Genomic DNA, 22,167 nt, shown 5'->3' with positions numbered 1-22,167 from the left:
TAGCAGTGCAGTGTGTATGTGCTAACAGGCTAACAGTTAGCTCTGTAGCAGTACAGTGTGTATGTACTAACAGGCTAACAGTTAGCTCTGTAGCAGTGCAGTGTGTATGTGCTAACAGGCTAACAGTTAGCTCTGTAGCAGTGCAGTGTGTATGTGCTAACAGGCTAACAGTTAGCTCTGTAGCAGTGCAGTGTGTATGTGCTGCTGCTGCAGGAGGTGTTCACTTAGCGATCTCAGTTTGTTTACAACAAGCACTGGGCACTCTGTGCACAGTTAGCAATGCCGGTTGATTTATTATATAATAATAATAAGTCTCCAATAACATGAGAAAAAGTCACTAGATTTGTCGCTAGTTGCTTTTTTGAAAAAGAGTCGCTAGAGAGGTAATAAATAATATAATAATTATTACTTGACCAAAATAGATAAGAGGAGTTGATTACTCTATTTCCGAGGCCTTCATTTTCTATTTTAATTAATCTGATGTATACTGTGTCTTATCCTTAGAAGACATCACGCGGTCACGTTAACACGCTCACCTCCACTAATTGAATTAACTTCACCCTATTAGTCGGCCGATCCTCCTCAGGGCCTTAAATATATTTAGTATCTGAATGAGATTGACACACAGGTGTTAGCAACCATTCTCTTAGCGGATACGAGCATTCACCTTTATTGGACACAGGAACTCACTTGGCTCTCCTGTAATATGCACACATCATTTCTCTTCAGGTATTCATTAAACATGGTATTCTGATAATATATATATATATATATATATATATATGTATGTATATATATATAACAGTCAGTGAAACAGTGGAGCTTTAGGCGTAATACACAAAATTGTAAAAATGTCTATCACAGCATACAATCAATGTACTGTTATATCAGGCTTTCAGTCTGGATCCCTGGCGTCAAAATTTTATTTAACTGAGCCATTTTCTTAACATTATAGAAGTTATTATCTGGTTTCCACTCAGGTTGCTGCTGCTGTATTATGAAGCATTATAGTTTTAATGCAGTGCCTCAAAATCAATGCTGTTCTTTATCATTGAAAATGCTAATTTGTGGAGAAAAAAATCCCCCTAGTATTCAATATACATAAAATATAAGTATATAAAAATATTTATATATGTATATATATATATATATATATATATATATATGTGTGTGTATATATATACATATACATATATATACAACAGTCAACAGTGGCATTATGTAAACAAACTGGCATTTACAGGGTTAAAATCAATGTAGTTGTTTATCATTGAAAATGCTAATTACTGGCGGAAAGAAATTCCCCCTAGTATTCAATATACATAAAATAGAAATATATATAAATATTTTTGTTATATCTATATATATATATATATATATATGTATATATATATATATATATATATATATATATATATATATATATATATATATATATATATAACAGTGGCATTATGTAAACAAACTGGCATTTACAGGGTTAAAATTCTGACAATAAATGAATATTGTGGTTAATAGCATCACACCCCTGTATACAGCCAAATATGAACTAATTATAAATCTGGACTTGAATGTGGTCACAATCTCCACATATCCCAACACCATCTCTTTGTCGAATGAAGTAAAGACGCTACATAAAAACAAATGTAACAGCATGGACTGATGTGAGGGGTGAGTCTGGTTAGAAGGTTAAAGTCATGATGCTAACTTGGCACAAATCCACAGGGAAGAAAATGAACAAGTGAAGGCCGTCCCACTGAGAGTCCCAGGCTCTGATCCTGTGGAAAGCAGCAGTTTATTTCTGTTTCGGTCAAGTACAGAGATCAGTGACTGACAGAAGGAAGTCCAGACATCCATACTTGGCCTTGATCACTGCTTGTGTTTGAGTCCAGTCAGATGTGGAAAAGTCTGGATTTGTGAGACTCAGTTGCTCATGAGATCTTCCCAGAAATGGCTACTTTTTTCTTTATAATATACAGGTGCATCTCAATAAATGAGAATATGATGGAAAAGTCCATTTCCAGTAGTTCAAGTCAAACAGCCCCAACCAAGTATTGAAACATACTTTTCAGAGGCCAACATTTCCATATTAAACATACTTTTTAAAATTGGTCAATTTTTTTGAGACAGTGAATTTTAGGTCTTCAATAAATGTAAGCCATAATCATTATAATTACAAGAAATTAAATAAATTAAGACATGAAATGTTTAATTCTGTGTGTAATGGATCAATATAATGTGTTATTTCCACTTTGTGAATTGAATTACTGACATAAATAAACTTTTCTATGATATTCTAATTTATTGAGATGCACCTATTGATATGGGTAAAAGGTTGGTAACGCTGCAAACAAGAAGCTGAAGATCTACAGAAGAATATCAAGACCAGTTGTGAAACCAGCTACACATGGTCCAATCCATGGGAATTGTATGTCTCTGACATTAATCTCATGCGTCTGCACAGCTGGAACAAGAAGGAGCCGTGGTAGAAGGAGGAAGATACGGTTCAAAGTATCATTTCACAATGCAAACTGCTGTTTGTTATTGTCAGTAAATTGATCCTTTCCATTAAGGGTCAGAACACCAGCAATATGCTGACACATCGTCCCCTGCAACATGGGTGTAAAATCCAGGAATGCCATGCATTTGCCACTGCTTCCTTAGTTTGGTTCCTCTTCTTGACTTAGCAAACCTAAATTAAAATATTGGTATACCAATGTTCTGTCATTTAATCTGTGTTCAGACAGAAACAGCTACACTGACGGCTTTTTTTCTTGCCAGAAACTTGAATGAATGAGGAAAACAGAACTGATAATCATATTGGTATCAATAAAAAAACTTTATCCACTTTCTTCCACAATCAGAGATGCACCATGTAAAAAAATGTCTTCAACCCTCAGTGCTGCCTCATGCATCACTCTCCCTCGCGAGTGGTTGATTGTAGGCGGGGCTGCCGAAAAAGGAAGGTAGGATTTCTGCATCTCAGCCAATATCCTGCTTAAAAATGGGCCCTGAAATCTCTCTTTTTGAGTTGTGTAACAGTGCGTGTTTCTGGTGCCAACAAGCAGAAATAGAGAGCTGCGTGTCTACTGCAGTTATATCCCAAACGCACCAAGTCTTTATAGTTTAAAAGATCAAACAGATATGACTTGTGTCAGTCATAATCAGCCCATGGTGTAGTACCTATGCCAATCAGACATGCACCATATAAAAATGTCTTCAGTCCTGAGTGCTGCCTCATGCATCACTCTCCCTCGGGAGTGGTTGATTGTAGGCGGGGCTGCCCACGTTGAGGGAGTTGGGGAAAAAGGAAGGTATGTATGGCATGACGGCCATCAGAGGGCTGGTCTGCGGGCTCTCCAGCGTGGAAGACATGGGGATGATGACGTCATCCTGGTCCCACACGTGGAAGGCGTTGGGGTGGGAGTGGCCGAGGGAGGGGGGCATGTGCAAAGGGCTCACTCCCTCCACATCTCCCTCTTTTTTCAGCTCGTCGTCGATTGGGCCCAGCAGACAGTCTGTGAACGGACAGACAGAAGAGCTGGAGTGAGAATTGTATTACATAATAAATGACTTATATTGTTTTACAAGTCTGTGACTATTGTTTAGGCACCAAACATAGTAGCAAGGGACGTGTATCTGGTGATACGATACATATGGCGGAAGAAGTATTCAGATCCTTTACATCAGTAAAAGTACTAATACCACACTGTGAAATTACTTCACTACAAGTAAAAGTCCTGCATTCAAAACTTACTGAAGTAACAGAACAAAAGCATCAGCATCAAAATATACTTAAAGTATCAAAAGTAAAAGTACTCGTTATGCTGAATGGACCCACTTAGATTGTTTTATATAATCTGGATTATTATTGATGCATGTAAGCAGTGTTTTAATTCTAAAAAGATAGAGCTAATTTTAACAACTTTAATTATCTTCATGTGGTTTATTTTAAAAAAATTCTAATCACTTGAAATTTATCACATTTATGTTAAATCGCGACCTTAAAAGTAACTAAAGCTGATAGCTAAATGTAGTGGAGTAAAAAGTACAATATTTCAAAATGTAGTGAAGTAGAAGTATAAAGTTACATATAATGTAAATACTCAAGTGAAGTACACGTACCTCAAAGTAAAGTACTTGAGTAAATGTACTTAGTTACATTCCACCACTGGGTACAGGGAATACGAATCAATTTATTGTGATGTATTGCAATACTGTAAACAAGGCAATATAATGCAATTTTAAAAAATCTTATTTTAGGAAAACTGTCATAGTGTAAAGAGCACACTACAATATGCATAAAATCTGAGCTTAAAAACAACCTTTGAATCTTTGTAAAAACAAAAAGAAAAACTACTAGAAATAATGACAAAACACTCAATTTTAAATTGTTTTTTGTAAAAAAAAAACAACAACATGCAACTATTTTAAAACTGAGAGGGGAATTGAAGTTGAAGGAGCAGTTAAATTAAAAACTGTTTGCCATGCAATAGGGCTAGGCGATATATCAATATATTTTTAAATGTGATATAATTAATAATTAGACCATATCGCATATTTCAATATAGTTAAAAAAAAATGTCTTTCTTCATATATAAATGTGTAAAATGTATAAAGATATTTTTTTCATTTAAATGTGCACTTTATGGAGCTTTGATTTTTTTAAAAGGTACTCCTGTTGTTATTCAGTATTTATAATAAAAAGTTTCAATAAAACTACTTGTGACATGTCATATTTGACTTTGACTTTGACTTTGACGGAACATTTGCTCTCACTTTGCGATACAAATATCGTGATATATATCGTATATCAATATTCAGCCTAAATATATCGGGATATGACTTTTGTTCCATATCGCCCAGCCCTACCATGCACTATCAAACGTGTATTGGTGTATGAGGACAGACAGCACAAGCTGACAGACTCATTTAAACATTAAAGACAGTTCTGGTATAAAACTAAAGTTGATTTAAGACGAGACAGTAACCTCTAACAGACTGGAGTACCTGTTATATCCAGCATGAGGTCTTTGATGAGGTGACCCACGATAGCGTAAGCCACAGCGACTATGACCAGAGCGGCCACCACCAGGTAGAGGACAGACTTAGGTAGCTGGATGATGTCCCTGGAAGGAGGCTTGTACTCTCTGTACAGAGGCTCCCCATTCTGAACCAAGTACTGGAATGAAAATCCGCCGTTGTCCGTGTAGTTAAAGTTGTCCATATTCCCAGAGTAGGAGCTTCCACTTCGTCCAATGGGTAGTAGTTATTTCATAGTATCCAGAGGGAAAGTCTTCCCAGTTTTATTGATCCATTTGCTGATGTGTCACTATAAAATGCACAGAGAAAGTCAATGAAAAAACTTATTAGGCAGAAGGAAGGCCAACATTAAAATAGGCCAGTGAATAAATTCACCCACCTGTCAAGACTAAGTTTTTGCAGCTTCCAGAGTTCACACATTTGGATCTTTGCAGTGCTGGTTCACCAGCATGTTTTTTTTAGATACTAATTCATGTTTTTTTTTAATCAATCTGTCCCCCAGCAGACATCAGGACATTTCAGACTGCCTCTGTGCCTCTCTGGTGTGTGCTGTGCCCTCTCTGATGAAATAATCCAGACTGTGGGCGGGGACAGAGAGAGAGGATGGGAGGGATTACACTTCCAATCACAGCAGAGATCAATCACTCCCTCATCCCAGAGCCATATCCCTCACGGATGACTTAATCCACAGCAAAGAGTGAGTGTTTCCTCCCCTTGGAGACGCCCTTCCCCCCACAAATCAAAGGGAAATTAATACATCTTTTCTAAGTTATTCTAAATTGTTTTGACATCATCAAAAAAATAGATAAATCATAATACTTCAGACTTCCTGACAAGAAAGGATGAGATTAAGCCCACTTCTAGATTTGTCTGTTTTACAGACTGTAAAATAAAAATGTGCTCTATAAATAAACTTTATTACACATCTTTTAATGGTAACTGTTAATTGAGTGTTTATTTGAGTGTGGTGTCACAAGCTACTTCTTAAGTATTTTTCTCATTTTTAACTTTCTAATTAAGCTTTATAAATATATTATTGAGGATTTTCATGAAGTAAAAATATATATGTACACATTGGTGGAATGTTACGAAGTACATTTACTCAAGTGCTGTACTGAAGTACAATTTTGAGGTACTTTTCTATACTTAAGTATTTCAATTTATACTTCTTACTCCACTACATTTAGCTGACAGCTTTAGTTACTTTTCAGGTCAAGATTTGACATGAAAAACATGAGACATTTAAAGTGATTTGACTTTTTTTTATTTTTTTTAAAACACTTCAATACAAATAATCTAATAATATATTTAGAATACATACAGTCATGGAAAAAAATTTAAAAAATATTAAACCTTGTTTTCTTCACTTTCTTGTTCATTTCAATGCCTGGTACAACTAAAGGTACATTTGTTTGGACAAATATAATGATAACAACAAAAACAGTTCATAAGAGTTTAATTTAAGAGCTGATATCTAGACATTTTCATGGTTTTCTTGATAATGATTTTGGTTATTATTATCAAGAAAACCATGGAGCTCTTAAATTAAACTTATGAGCTATTTTTGTTGTTGAGTAGATGGATGGATAGATAATAATAAAAGCAATAGTAGTAGTAGTAATAATAATAACAACATAGCAATGTGTCATATATTTAGCTAGCTAGTAAATAGCTAACTAGCTATTTAGCGTTAGCTAGTTAGCGATAGCCATACAACGTTAGCAATTAAAAAGTTACTTTGTAAGCTAAGCGGCAACATTACACTGAGACAGCAAAGATTTCTGGACTAACAAGTAAAGTGCTAAGTATATGTTTCTGAAGATAGCATTTTAAGCATTTGTTCGCAGGAAACTATAACTTTATAACGGTATTCACAGTATGGTTTGTATGTGTAAAGCTAAAGATAACTTTATCTTACATTTTACAGCCAAGGTTTAGCTTAAGTTAGCTATCAGCTAAAGCTAGCTGCGACTAGCTTAATTTACGTGAGAATAGAGCATCTCCTACTTTTTATCTTAATAATTACAATTATTATCTTAATAATTACAATTATTATCTTAATAATTACAATTATTATGTTAATAATTACAATTATTAAGGTACAATATACTAGATATAGATATTAAATTTATTCGCTGACATTATTGGTGTATTGTAACCACTGTTTTCATTATATTCAATGCAGAATCAGCTCTGCAGAGTCAAACAATAAAAGATGGATTTTTTCTTCGATGACCTGCCCTCCACCTCCACCTCCACCCCCAACAACCGGCATGATGATTCACTGATGGTAACCATTATCATGACGTCACCCTGTTAAAATAAAATAACTAAAATAAGTTTTGCAGGAAACACAAAAAACTTCACCAAAAGTGTAACATATGACATTTGTTGATCATTTCACTCAAAAAGGATGTAACAAAGGATGGCTGTTGTCATAGTAATAACACTGTGTGTAAATTATGTAACTTAAGAGAAATAAATGACTTAGGCAATTTTTTTAACATGCCTTTGTGAACATGAAACAGAAACATGACATGACAAGTATCATGAGCATTAATGTTACTTCAAAGTGTCATTAATGTTCATGACACATCCCATGTCATGTTTATGACATGCTCATGTCACTCTTATGTAGACACCTTCAAAATAAAGTGTTACCATATCTTGCTTAAGTCACAAAGGCATGTTCAAAAAATTGCCAAAGTCACATTTTATTTTGACTTAGGCGTAATAAATCCGCTTAAGTCACACACGCCATTATCTTAAAGGGGTAAAATGACATGATCGGCGTCATGAGGAGATGATTTAGGCAAAAAAAACCCATTTTGACAAAAAATGACTTAGGCGATTATTTTAACAGTGTGACAATATCACACTTAAGACCCAGGAGTCCCAAAATAGACCCCAAAGATAACATTTATTTCTCTGAAGATTTAAAAACTAATTGGGATCTGATCATACTTATAACCAGTGGTGGAAGAAGTATTGTGTAAAAGTACTAATACCACAGTCTGGAATTACTTCACTACATCACTACAAGTAAAAGTCCTACATTCAAGACTTACTGAAGTAAAAGTACAAAAGTATCAACATCAAAATGTACTTAAAGTGTCAAAAGTAAAAGTTCTTGTTATGCAGCAAAGACCCACTCATTGTTTTATATATTCTAAATACATTATTTTATTATTATTGACACATTTATATTAATTTTCTCAAGGTAGGGCTCATTTCAACTTAATATACTGTGATGTGGTTTAATTTATTTAAAAAAATAGCTTATCACTTTAAACTGATCTTGTTTTTCATGTTAAATCTTGACCTATAAAGTAACTAAAGCTGTCAGCTAAATGTAGTGGAGTAAAAAGTTCAATTTTATCTCAAAATTTAGTGGAGTAGAAGTATAAAGTTACATAGAATTGAAATACTCAAGTAAAGTACAAGTACCTCATAATTGTACTTAAGTACAGTACTTGAGTAAATGTATTTAGTTACATTCAGCCCAGTTTGAACATATCACTATTTTCTTTACTACATTTACTGTTGCCCCTCTGGGGATGATGTGTGAGTTATGTTTTAATTGTTCTTGGTAATGAAGACAGGAGACACAGACCAGGATTCTTCAAGAGAGAAATCCTCAAGCACAAACATGCCTGAGAGTGCAGAGCAGCAACTCAGGTACAGCACCTCTACAGTCCAGTTAATTAAATGAAATAATAATGCATGTAGGAGCTACTTTTTCCCTGAGCAGTGTGTACTGTCCACTTTCCCCAGGATGGAAGGGACTGTATTGTATGCAACTGAGCCATCGAGCGCTGATGACATAAGTGGGAAAGTTCAGGAACTGGTGGAAAAGATAAACAACCATCGCGCCAGTGACCAGAAAGTGATGGACACCTTCCAGGAGAAGTTAATTGAGAGGGTACAAAACGTACTGTTTATGTAGATTCAGTCCATTGCTATATATATATGTATATATATATATGTATGTAGAGTGATACCTATATTATATTGTTTACTGTGTATTTTACACATCTCTGTCAACATACCGGTGCATCTCAGAAAATTAGAATATCATGAAAAAGTTAAATATTTTTGGTCAATCATTTCAGAAAGTGAAACTCCTACATTATATAGATTCATTATGCGCAGAGTGAAATATTTCAGGCCTGTTTTTCTTGTAATTTTGATGATTCTGGCTTAGAGATAAAGAAAACACAAAACTCAGTGTCTCAGAAAATTAGAATATTGATCAGAAGTTGAATATGATGGTCCTGGGTCAGTGGTGGTTTGGGGCCATGTCCTCTGCTGCTGTTGGTCCACTGTGTTTTCTGAAGTCCACAGTCAACATAGCAGCCATCTAGCAGGACATTTTAGAGTCTTCATGCTTCCACAAGCTCTTTGGAGATGCTGCTTTCATTTTCCAGCAGGACTTGGCACCTGCCCACACTGGCAAAGGTACCAAAAGCTGCTTCAATGACCATGGTGTTACTGGGCTGACCTGAACCCCATAGGAGTCTATGGGCTGTTGTCAAGAGGAAGGTGAGAGACACCAGATGAGCTGAAGGCTGCTATAAAAGCAACATGGTGCTGTAGGCTGATCTCCTCCATGACACCAAGTATTAATGCAGTAATTCATGCAGAAGGAGCCCAACCAAGTATTGATGTATAGAAATGAACAGACTTTTCAGAAGCCTGACATTTGTGTGTAAAATATCCTTTTTTTTATTGATCTTATGTAAATGTCCTGAAATAGTTGACAAAAAATATTGAACTTTTTCATGATATTCTAATTTTTTGAGATGTACCTGTATGTTCTAATCTGATCAATGAGACGATTGTTTACCTCACATTTATCCCCTAGGTGACAGAGATGTGTCAGCAAATGAAGGAGCACATGTACACGGTGTATGAGGACAACAGTGAGAAGATGCAGGTGAAGCTGCAGGAGTTGCAGGAGGTGCTGAGGAGCTGCACGAAGCTCCAGGATGAGCTGATAGAGGCCAGCCGGGCCCTGGCCAGCCTCAGAGGTGGCCTGGCCATCAGCCGGGCGTCAGAACCCTGAGAGGCTAGTTATTGTTCTCATGTGCATATTGGTGTTTCACTAGTTCTGAAATAGTTCATGTGTTGTTTTATTTATTATGCTGAGTATTCAGTATAGTTGTCTTTTTCCAAATCCTGGAATGACTAAGAATTACTCCTTCGTTTCCTTCTTCTTCTTCTTCCTCTTTTTCCAGGAATACACAGTAAACTGTCTTTGTTTTTAGGACAGTAGTTCGGGTTAAAATACATGCTTCTAGTCAAAAACTACAAAAACAAAAGCTGAATCCATGTTTTTTTTTAATGCTTGTTCAATTTGTTCAATTGTTGATTCAACAAATAAAAGTACAACTAACAACAACAAAATAAACCCTATTATTTTGATCTCAGGTGTTAACATTTTACACCAAAACTTAAATACATTAGCACAAATACACAGCTCTCAATAACAACCGAAGTGAATTGTGCACAGGTCTCTGCTATACTCACTCATACCTTTCTTTCATCCAAAACCACTTATTTACATAATATTCAATTTTCACCAAATAAACCAACTCATAATGCCATTACTTTTCATGCACCATGCCTAATGAGTGCCTGAAATAAACTCCAGACATCTTAACAGTACACACCATCACAGTTGGACCCAGTCTTAGATTTTTATATTAACCAAAGATACCAAACAGAGGTAGTTAAAACACCTCTTGTTTAAAAACTAGTTTAAAAACATGTAACTGTAATGAGGTATTTGTGATTTTGCCCACCAGGCAAAGCCCATAATATGGAGCAAATGAGGTGCTCTTCCTGTTTCTACAAGTTTAAGAAATAAGAAACTGGTTGCACAGCAGTGATTCATATCAAGTCCATTTCAACCTTTACTTTTCAACAGTGAAAGACTGCAGTCCAGTGATGGCTCTGCCCAGGATCAAGGCATGAATGTCGTGAGTTCCTATAAACAACAATGAAAGAACAAAATTGTCAGAAAATAACAGCTCTTTAAGTATGAAAATACCTAATACCTAATAAGAGTAATACACAGTAATTTGACTAAAATGAAATATATTATTTATATTAATTTAACCATGTGCTTTCTATGAAGCTGATCAAAAATAAGAGTTTTACAAAATATATTTCTGAATCAACCAACAATAATCTTTGCACACAGTGACCTCTGGTGGTAGATTTACATAATAGCAGCTCAAATTAGAAATACTTTTCATTATAATGCTGCTTTCTGTTGGTCCTTGTAAACATGTTGAATACACAAAGACTTGATGTATCGACAGCTGGTTGCCTACCCTCGTATGTGTTGACAGCCTCCAGGTTCATGACGTGGCGGATTATGTGGTACTCATCTGAGATGCCGTTACCTCCCAGCATGTCTCTGGCTTGTCTGGCGATATCCAAAGCTTTGCCACAGCTATTTCTCTTCAGCATGGAGATCATCTCTGGTGCTGCTCTATTAGATGAAAAATAATACACATTTTTAAGGAAAAAGGTTTTGAAGGCAGGTTCAGCGGCTAACAGGCCAAAACCAACGTGAAAGAAATTTAAAGACGGACTCACTTCTTCTCATCAATAAGTCTCCCCAGGGTCAGACATGACTGCAGCCCAATGGTGATCTCTGTCAGCATGTCAGCCATTTTTTTCTGCATCAGCTGGTTCCTGGCCAGTGGCACCCCAAACTGGATTCTGATTGGAGGACAGAAAGACATGAAAACCAATCCTCTAAAAAGGCTGAGGCTGGTATAACACGGGAAGACAATCTGTCTTGCTAGTGTTCACACTTTTTCCACTGGAGTTGGATTTTATTCTGTAGTCTGTCAGGTCCTCTGACCTTAACTGCACTGAACACACATACTGCAGACAGAACGTCATGTACCTGTCCAGGGTGTACTGTCGGGCAGCGTGGAAGCAGAATTCAGCAGCTCCCAGAGCTCCCCATGCAATACCGTACCGGGCGTTGTTCAGACAGCCAAAGGGACCCTGGTCACAAAGGTCAACAACAAAAGAAATGTTAGATATTAGCACACAGTAACTTTAATGTAAGCACTACCTAGCAGGGAGATCCTTTAAAGTATCTTGGACGGGAGAAGTGTCCAAACTACAAAACCTTTCCACTGGGGTGCCTCAAGGATCAGTACTAGGCCCTAGGGGTGTGCCATATCGTATCGTTCACGATAATATAGATATTTTTTTTTATGGTTAAAAAAAATGCATATCATGATATCTGCAACATTCCTACTTCTTGATGAAGTGGTTAAAGTTGTTTTAATCACAAAAAGCTACTTACTCCCTGTCGCTAAACACATGCAGCTTTCAAAATAAGAGTACAGTGTGTTAAGAGAATCCGCCACAGAATTTACAAGAAGACTGTCAAAATAAGATGCCTTAAATAAAACATATAAGAACCTTTATTCTCCTTTACAATATTTAATTAAAATATGCCCCCGGAACCCCTAAATGGTTATTTTTATTATTTGCTTATACTCAAGAGTCGAGAGTAATTTTTTTTGTATTTGGCAACTGTTGAGATTTGCATTTCACACTACATTTTAGATTTTTATTTATTTATACATTTTCTATATCTTTTTAGGTATCTCCTAATATCTTCAAGAATATCGTTATCGCAAAAAATGCCTGCAATATCGTGATTTTCTTTTAGGGCCATATCACCCAGCCCTACTAGGCCCCCTTCTCTTCTCAATCTACACCACCTCACTTGGCACAATCATTCGCAATCATGGCTTCTCATACAATTGTTATGCCGATGATACCCAGCTGTTCCTCTCCTTCCCACCAAACGACCCCACAGTCTTGGCTTGTATCTCTGCTTGTCTTGTGGACGTCTCCACATTGATGACAGAACATCAACACACTCAATTAAAATGAATCGGACTTGGAGGCAAAAAAACCTGATCTGGACATCCCTAATTGTAATATGGTTTTGTTGGAACTTGATCGAAGGGAGCAGCAACTTACACCTAGACCAGAGACATTGGGCAGCAGGTTCTCCTGGGGAACTTCCACTTCGTCCATCAGGATCATGCCAGTGGCGGACGCCCTCAGCGAGAACTTGCCCTCAATCTTGGGGGTAGCGAAACCCTTCATCCCACGCTCCAAGATGAAACCCCGCACCTTGCCGTCTTCACACTTGGCCCACACCACTGCGATGTCTGCCACGGGGGAATTTGTGATCCTAGCAGAGGAAAGAGAGCAGGAACATGAAAAACCTTCACTGCATGATTACGCATACAGTCAGGAAAAGATTATTAGACCACCCTTTTTTTTTTTAATTTCTTGTTCATTTTAACGCCTGGTACAACTTAAGGTACATTTGTTTGGACAAATATAATGATAACAACAAAAATAGCTGATAAGAGTTTAATTTAAGAGCTGATATCTAGACATTTTCCATGGTTTTCTTGATAATAACCAAAATCATGATCAAGAAAACCATAATAACCTAAATTATCATCAAGAAAACCATGGAAAATGTCTAGATATCAGCTCTTAAATTAAACTCTTATCAGCTATTTTTGCATTATATTTGTCCAAACAAATGTACCTTTAGTTGCACCAGGCATTAAAATGAACAAGAAAATTGACGAAAAACACGGGGGTGGTCTAATAATTTTTTCCATGACGGCAGAATATTTGACAGTTCATATAAAGTTTTCTAATATGTCAGTCTATCCCTCAGATTGTCAGTTAAAGAACAGGCTTTGTCAACTTGTGAGATGTTCTGCATCAGTTAGGATGTTTGTTCCCACTGGCGGCTCTGCAGTAAAAGTTATTTTCACATTATTATTCATTATTATTCAACACCGGACCTCCATGTGTCAGACACAATCATTTAAGTCCCCATTAGTAGGCACTTAAAAGAGAAGTGTACACTTAAACTATCTACCCTGTAGTCCCAAGCTAAAAGGTGACAGTGGGGCGATATTATTTTTTCCTTTTGTTCTTTGCAGCAGCAGTGTAAAATGTGAGCTTAACTAGAAAGTTGTAAAAAAAAATTATTTATTTTGTTGCCATAATGAATCATTTATAATACCTCTGCCATGGAGGTCATGTTTTTGATTTGGTTTGTCTGTCAGCAGGATTACCACAAAATGATTTTCATGAAGCTTTGTGGAAGGATATAGCATGAGCCAAAGAAGATTGTAAAAGTTGTAAAATATTGCATTTGTGCTACATTCATGGGGTGTCAAAGTAATAAGACAAATGAGTTCCCATCTGGGAAAATTCACTTAAAAGGCCTCAAGTCAATAGGACAAGCCTAGGCAGAAGTTTCTCAGAGTGCCCTTCTAGTTCTGTGAGTTTTGCTTCGTGTCACATTTTTTCACACAAGTGAAACTAAACAGCTGATACATTACAATCTAAAGCTTAAATCATTGTTAGAACTGGCATCAAAATCCTCATCTTTGTCCCTTTGTGAGTCAGTAGAAGGCTTTGACATAAAACAGCCAATGCTTCTTGTACATACAGAGACTGTATCCTAAATCGGACACAATTGCAATGCCGCACTTTCCGGTGTTTTCATGGTCATTTGGAATAAGATCACCACCACCAGTGTAGGTATAACTGATGTATACATATTTAACAATCTACATGTGAAATTTAATTAATGTACATGGAGATTTACATGTCTAATTACAATATGAAAGTAACTCTGATGAGAGAAAGCAGTAAGAACGCTTAGTGACACTCAGGCGACGATCTTTAAGTACATCTGCATTTTTACTGTACTGTATTTTATTGTGAAGGACAGAAGTACGGTCCGGGTGTGTTGATAACGATGGTTGATAACGTTGTTATTTATTTGGCTTACCCAGAAACATCCTATTTCCCCCGAAAAACTCATCAGCCACCATTATTTTACAGCGAGGAGATCCAAGTGTCTGATGTGGGATACAGTTAGCGCACGGCTAATTCACCGGCGTTAGCGTCCTTTAGCCCAATGGTTCTCAACCTTTTTGAGTCGCGACCCCCAATTTAACATGCATGTTGTCTGCGACCCCCACTCACTGAATAGAATCTCTCACACACAGAAACAAAATGACCCAAAAAAGAATCAAAATGACCAAAAAAGACACAAAATGACAAAAAAAAAGACACAAATTGACCACAAAATGACCAAAAAAGACACAAAATGACCAAAAAATACACAAAATGACAAAAAAGACACAAAATGATCAAAAAAAGGCACAACATGACAAAAAAACACAAAATGACCAAAAAAAGACATTAAATGACCAAAAAGACTAAAAACCATGAACACTTTAACACAGTGGAGACAGAGCTGACTTCCAAAATGATTTGGCGACCCCCAGAAATCATCTCGCGACCCCAATTGGGGTCAGGACCCCAAGGTTGAGAATAGCTGCTTTAGCCGACTCTGGTAAACTCGAGGCTAACGTACACGGTTCAAACAATAAACGGTTTGAAAGATAAGAAGTGAGACTTTAGTTTCACACCATTTAATGAATTGGAAGCATAACATGATCAGTTATATTAGTAGTTAATGTGAAATTTTAATAGAATCTTAGCCGAACGGTGTCCGATTTGAGATACAGTTACGCTATCTGTCCACCTACCAGGTCTTGGCTCCACTGACGCTGAAGGTTCCACTGGATGGGTTGTATTTGGCCTTGGTCTCCATACCGGCGGGATCACTGCCGTGGTTGGGCTCGGTCAAGCCAAAGCAGCCCAGGATTTCTCCTCTAGCTGCGAGACAAATAAAAACACAAGGGACAATTTCAAGACTGTTCTTTTAGAGGTGGGGGAATAAATCGATACAGCACAGTATCACGATGTTTTTCCTGGCAATATTATATCGATTCATGGCCGCCAAGTATCGATATTTAGCGTTCCGGCTGGTCTTCAGTATTTTTTGCCATTTTTTTATACATTATATTATATTAGATTATATTACATTATATAATATATACTGTACTATTATTACAATTACATACCGTCTAGTCACTATAGCATTGTTGCCATCATATCATCAGTATAATTATAATTACCATCATCTTGCCAACCTACCAACTGATCTGCTTTTTTTAACTTCTTAAGTGTCCTTGTTCTATTCTGTGTTTTTTTCTATTGTTGTTTTTATTTATGCTACCTCAGTATCTTATTCTATTGTATTTTATTGTATTTTATTGTACTTGAATACCGGACTGCTGTGACAACCGAATTTCCCTTCGGGGATGAATAAAGTAATCAGTCAATCAATCAATCAATCAATCAATCAATCTATCTATCTATCTATCTATCTATCTATCTATCTATCTATCTATCTATCTATCTATCTATCTATCTATCTATCTATCTAGAAGATCTAGAAGATCTAGAAGATCTAGAAGATCTAAGGAATCTCAGGAATATCATGCTGGGAAGTTGTCGAAATAACCCTTTTTTTTTAGGTTTCATTCAAAAAATTTCTGAGCAGTGAAGCTTAAAGATGAGGAAAGCTTCATATCAGTTCAGTTCAGTTTGACTGAATACTTTGTTGGTCAGTCTGTGGGTTTGACTCTCATTGTGGAGAAATAAAAAGACTGAAATGAGATCAACAGACTGAGAATTTTCTCTTATTTGACAAAACAACTTTTCATTGAATTTAATTTTGTGGACACAGAATGCACTTAAACAGTTAAATCTCAATATATTGTATCGCAATACTCTATCACAAAATGCTTAAAATCGCAACAATATCGTATCGTGACTCAAGTATCGGGGAAAAAAATTGTATCGTGGGGCCGATATGCTGTTTCACACCTTTATGCAGTGGCGGTTCTACACAGGGGCCTACAGGGGCCACTGCCCCTATGAAGAAGCCTTTGGCCCCTGCTGTGGCCCCTGTGTCAAATTAATAATAGAATGATCAATTTATAACGATGAACAATGGAACAATTCTAACCTTTTTTTGTTCAAACAATATCTCATTGTACACAAAAGGAACCCAGAATGTGTACATTGTATAATAGTTTAATTGTGCAATAAAATATTGTGTATATAAAGATAATTCTCACTGTACTGCACTTTCAAAATAAAAAAAAGTGATTGTGCACAAAAATGAGAAATGTCATTGTCATACAAAAAAAACTGTTATTGTTGGTGAGTCTCATTTGTATCTTCCAAATATACTTAAATGTGATGTTTAAATAAGCTAAAATAAAGATTTTGAATGCTTAAATATCATCTTTGCCATTTTTTAATGTGCTAATGTGCCCCTCTGATTAAACACTGGCCCCTCCTTGGCCCCCACAGTAAAATTGGTCTAGAACCACCACTGCCTTTATGTTCTTTGCCATTTTAATAAATGTCATGCACAAATACAGCAAATGTCAGTCTCACCGAGCCGGGGCAGGTACTTCTCCTTCTGGGCCTCTGTGCCGTAAGCATTGATCGGATGCATGACCAGTGAAGACTGGACACTCATGGCTGAGCGATAGCCGCTGTCCACTCTCTCAATCTCTCTGGCAATCAAGCCGTACGCCACATAACTGGTGCCTGCACAGCCGTATCCTGCAGGGAGGATGAACAGTGTAATGTGCTACGAGTAATGAAGTTTGAAGTTTTTTATTTTGCACAATAATAAGACAAAAAGAAAAGGATAAAGAAATAATAAAAAAAGGAAGGTGCAAGGTAGCGGCAAGAAATCCGAAAGGGCTCATACAGGCCTCTACCTATATTAAAATTCACAAGTTAAATTAGAAACAAGTAACTATGAAATAGAAAAAAACCAAAAGTAACCAAAAATAATGCAAAAGTGTAGAAATGTGTGTGTGTGTGTGCATGCGTCTCTGTGTGTGTGTGTGTGTGTGTGTGTGTGTGTGTGTGTGTGTGTGTGCTACTTAGTGAACTGAGCAATCAGAGCCACTAAACTGCTCTTGTAAAGGAAAACTGTATTGAATTATTAAATTAATCATTCAAGTATTGTACCTCTGTATTTTAAGGAAAATTTACCAAGGGTAGTATGATAGTGAGGAGGTGAAATCTTGTCAGTTGTCTAGTTTTGTACTTATGTAATTGTGAGTTGACATGGAAATATTCACTGAAAGCTTTAGGAATGGAATTTGGAATATACATATAATTAAAGATAAAAATGCAAAAATTGTCATTATCTTGAGTTTTTGGATTCATCCGATCCAAAAAGATCTTAGGAATACTGCAGAACAAAGATTATTCTGTAGGACAAAATAATGAAAATGTAGCTTTGTTTGTTTACCTTTAATAGTTGGTCCTAAGACGCCCAACTCTCCCATCTCTGACATGATCTCACGGTGGAAATCTGCAGCACAGAACATGTTGGGGAAATAGAAAGTGGCAGTCAAATATTTATCAGATAAACATTTTTTTTCACATCTACAGGTACATCCCAAAAAATTTGAATATTGTGAAAAAGTTCAATATTATTTGTCAGTTTTTATATAGATTCATTACACATAGAGTGAAATATTTCAAGCCTGTTTTTCTTGTAATTTTGATGATTCTGGCTTAGAGATAATGAAAACACAAAACTCAGTGTCTCAGAAAATTAGAATATTACATAAGATCAATAAAAAAAAAGATATTTTAAACACAAATGTCAGGCTTCTGAAAAGTCTGTTCATTTCTATACATCAGCACTTGGTTGGGCTCCTTTTGCATGAATTACTGCATTAATACTTGGTGGCACCTTCCTCTTGACAACAGCCCATAGACTCCTATGGGCTTCAGGTCAGCCCAGTACCACCATGGTCACTGAAGCAGCTTTTGGTACCTTTGCCAGTGTGGGCAGGTGCCAAGTCCTGCTGGAAAATGAAAGCAGCATCTCCAAAGAGCTTGTGGCAGCATGAAGACTCTAAAATGTCCTGCTAGATGGCTGCTATGTTGACTGTGGACTTCAGAAAACACAGTGGACCAACAGCAGCAGAGGACATGGCCCCAAACCACCACTGACCCAGGACCATCATATTCAACTTCTGATCAATATTCTAATTTTATACTGACACACCGAGTTTTGTGTTTTGTGGTGTCCCCCAGGGATCAATCCTGGGGCCATTATTGTTCCTTATATATATTAACGAAGCATGACATTTGTGTTTAAAATATTCTTTTTTTATTGATCTTATGTAATAGCCTAATTTTCAGAGACACTGAGTTTTGTGTTTTCATTATTTCTAAGTCAGAATCATCAAAATTACAAGAAAAACAGGCTTGAAATATTTCACTCATTGTGTAATGAATCTATATAATGTATGAGTTTCACTTTCTGAAAGAATTGACAAAAAATATCGAACTTTTTCATGATATTCTAATTTTTTTAAATGTACCTGTTAACTAACCCAGAGCTGCTTCTAAAACAACAAGAAAGTCACTTCAGGTCCTTTGACTTTGTATCCTGTGATAAACATGGATGTGTGCTGGTTGCTTACGCTCGTGTCTGTTGGCCATGAGGATACGGGGCATGAGTTTCTCCTGGCAGTAGTCGCGGAAGGAGTCCCGGATCATGACCTCCTCCTCCGTCAGCAGACCCTCCAGATTCAGAGCGTCCCGCCAGTTAAACACCACCTTGGCTGAGGGTCAAAACATGCACACACACACACACACACACACACAGATATGTTATGTCACTGTGACATGTGAGAGAATCTGAACGGAGCAGGTTCAACTCGTTAAAACATCACTCACGTGCTTTCGCCGGCTTCTTGACTTCTTCAGCATCTAAAAGGAAGAAAAATGTAAGTCTTTAGTTTTGTGAATTATAGTCAAGTCAAGTCAAAGTTTATTTATATATATATATAGAGCACATTTAAAAACAACCTCAGTTGACCAAAGTGCTGTACAGTTATTAAAATACAATAAAAATCCTACACAAATATAGTTTTAAATAAAAACAATGAAAACAATAAAATGATAAAAACAGTAAAACAATAAAATAGTAATAAAAACTCAATCCAAAGGGTAACAATTATACATTGTTTAAAATAAAACAAATAAAAAAATGTTTTTTCCTTTGGGGAAAAGAGAAGAGTGTTTCCTACATCAAGGGAGATATAATAATATATAATAAGACCGCCACTACCAACTTTAACTAAGAAATAATAAAGACTTTGAAAAGAACCTTTGGTAACTGTTGCAGCTGTTCCCTGAGCTCTAGAAACAGTGACAGCAGCACATTTGTGGCTGTTGGAGAGCAGACGGGACACAGCACCTCTGAGAGCCATGTTTACTGAAATAAGAGGAAAAGGAGATTAATACTTATTAAAATTATACTTTTAAAATATCTATAAACAGAGTGAAAGCTCATATCCAGTGGTGGAAAGTAACTAAGTACATTTACTCAAGTACTGTACTTACGTACAATTATGAGGTACTTGTACTTCACATGAGTATTTCCACATTTGTTACTTTATACTTCTACTTCACTACATTTTTAGGCAAATATTGTACTTTTTACTCCACTACATTTGGCTGACAGCTTTAGTTACTTTTCAGGTCGAGATTTAACATAAAAACATGATCAATTTAAAGTCATGAGACATTTTTTATTAAACCTCATAACAGTATAGTAAGTATTTTAAATGAGCCCTACCTTTACAAACTTAAAACACTGCTTACATAAATGCATCAATACAAATAATACAACAACATATTTATAATATATACAACAATCTGAGTGGGTCCATTCTGCATAACGAGTACTTTTACTTTTGATACTTTAAGTACATTTTGATGCTGATACTTTTGTACTTTTACTTCAGTAAGTTTTGAATGCAGGACTTTTACTAGTAGTGGAGTAAAAGTACTTTTACTGAAGTAAAGGAATCTGAATACTTTTTACATCACTGCTCGTATCCCAGTTATGACACACTGTTATGCAACAATGGCTTGGTTGAGTTGCAAGATCAGTGAAATTAAGCAAGTTTTTCAAAATAAAATAAATATTACAATTTCCTTTATTAGCTATGTAGTTCACAAATCCACTTTTTGTGATTAATTAGTAGTAGTAACTGTGTAAGTATTATTAATGCATTATTATTATTATTATTATCACTTCATGGAGGACTAAACTGCGTACAGATTCGGTTAAAATACTAAAAAAAAATACATCTTTAGATAGAAAAATCAAATTATAGCTTAGTTTATAATGTTAGACATTCATGTGAACAAACACACATGCTGAACTGAACCTTTGTGCCCAATGTGCAAACACCCGACATCAACTTGACCATGCAACAGTGTAAACATTTAGTGACTTTTGTTAAGAAACCTTGTGCTGATCATCCAGTGGTACTGTACCTTTTTTCTTCCCGGCAGGTTTATCTGATGATCCGATGACTTTTCAGCTGCGAGGTGAGCTATAAAAGTTGCTTAAGTAATATTTCGCCGCTTGCAACGTCACGAGAATACGTAACGGGACACATGGGAGGTCTTTTCCTCCATGACAGGTGTGGCAAACTAAGCTGGAAGCAATGCACGACCTATAGTTGTGAAACGCATGGCAGTTATGCAACCAGTGGAAAACTGAGTGGAAAACATGCTTTTATTATAATGCGCGCGCGTCTTTGTCATTGTCGTGGACATGTTTGAAGCTGCTTCCTGCACCGATCACAGCAGATCGGTTTAAGTTCTAGTAGGCGTGTTGTGAATTACATTTTCCACGCATTTCCACACTCAAGATGGCGCATATGGCTTGCTGTGTGAGCGGGTGTGTGGAGGGTGTGGGTGCACGCCTCCAGCTCATTGGCTGCTAAAACAAGAACAATGTACAGAATGTCAGAGGGCCCAAAGGTTTGAAAGTGACACTGCAGCTGAGAGTGGAGACAACTCAAAACATGGTCAATATAACAACAACTATATTTGATTTTTTGATTTGATTTAAGTTTATTTTGAATATGAAAACAAATAATAATAAATTTAAAAAAAAGAGTCAGACAAAACATTAACATGACAGAATACATATTCGAAAAGGAGTGAGAAGAAGTAAAACTTATAAACTCCCACCATCTCCTTAAATATGACAAGTTAACATTCCTGTCTAAACGTGTCTTGTATTACAAAAACATAAATATAATTTTAAATAAATTC

At 36.3% G+C, this 22,167-nt stretch overlaps 2 protein-coding genes across 2 annotated transcripts; one reads left to right on the top strand and one right to left on the bottom strand.

Annotated features, from left to right (window-relative positions):
- Positions 1 to 6,709: 6,709 nt before the first annotated feature.
- Positions 6,710 to 10,279, top strand: syce2 (synaptonemal complex central element protein 2). Its single transcript, XM_059339689.1, has 5 exons — positions 6,710 to 6,836; positions 7,229 to 7,333; positions 8,642 to 8,721; positions 8,818 to 8,965; positions 9,908 to 10,279. The coding sequence occupies exons 2-5, from the start codon at positions 7,259 to 7,261 to the stop codon at positions 10,106 to 10,108; spliced, it is 504 nt and encodes a 167-aa protein (XP_059195672.1). The 5' UTR covers positions 6,710 to 6,836; positions 7,229 to 7,258; the 3' UTR covers positions 10,109 to 10,279.
- A 298-nt stretch (positions 10,280 to 10,577) lies between these two features.
- Positions 10,578 to 21,697, bottom strand: gcdha (glutaryl-CoA dehydrogenase a). The gene is made up of 12 exons (XM_059339678.1): positions 21,380 to 21,697; positions 20,201 to 20,310; positions 19,768 to 19,800; positions 19,512 to 19,652; positions 18,323 to 18,385; positions 17,449 to 17,619; positions 15,684 to 15,813; positions 13,066 to 13,282; positions 11,966 to 12,069; positions 11,650 to 11,775; positions 11,382 to 11,542; positions 10,578 to 11,032 (listed from the first exon to the last, which is right to left on the bottom strand). Exons 2-12 carry the CDS (start codon positions 20,301 to 20,303, stop codon positions 10,959 to 10,961), a joined length of 1,323 nt encoding a protein of 440 aa, XP_059195661.1. The 5' UTR covers positions 20,304 to 20,310; positions 21,380 to 21,697; the 3' UTR covers positions 10,578 to 10,958.
- Positions 21,698 to 22,167: the final 470 nt, after the last annotated feature.

The sequence above is a fragment of the Centropristis striata genome, chromosome 1, assembly GCF_030273125.1.
Source record: "Centropristis striata isolate RG_2023a ecotype Rhode Island chromosome 1, C.striata_1.0, whole genome shotgun sequence".
Classification (NCBI taxonomy): Eukaryota; Metazoa; Chordata; class Actinopteri; order Perciformes; family Serranidae; genus Centropristis; species Centropristis striata.
This window is presented reverse-complemented; position numbering and strand designations above follow the sequence as displayed.

What these genes read in the sequence shown, in the direction of transcription:
- syce2 (XM_059339689.1), top strand. Translation starts at nt 7,259, where the DNA reads ATGGATTTTTTCTTCGATGACCTGCCCTCCACCTCCACCTCCACCCCC. An exon ending in GGCATGATGATTCACTGATG is followed by an intron (nt 7,334 to 8,641) that starts GTAACCATTATC and finishes TTGGTAATGAAG; the next exon opens with ACAGGAGACACAGACCAGGA. An exon ending in AGTGCAGAGCAGCAACTCAG is followed by an intron (nt 8,722 to 8,817) that starts GTACAGCACCTC and finishes CACTTTCCCCAG; the next exon opens with GATGGAAGGGACTGTATTGT.
- gcdha (XM_059339678.1), bottom strand. Translation starts at nt 20,303, where the DNA reads ATGGCTCTCAGAGGTGCTGTGTCCCGTCTGCTCTCCAACAGCCACAAA. An exon ending in CATGGCCAACAGACACGAGC is followed by an intron (nt 18,386 to 19,511) that starts GTAAGCAACCAG and finishes TCTGTGCTGCAG; the next exon opens with ATTTCCACCGTGAGATCATG. An exon ending in GAAGTACCTGCCCCGGCTCG is followed by an intron (nt 15,814 to 17,448) that starts GTGAGACTGACA and finishes TTTGTCTCGCAG; the next exon opens with CTAGAGGAGAAATCCTGGGC.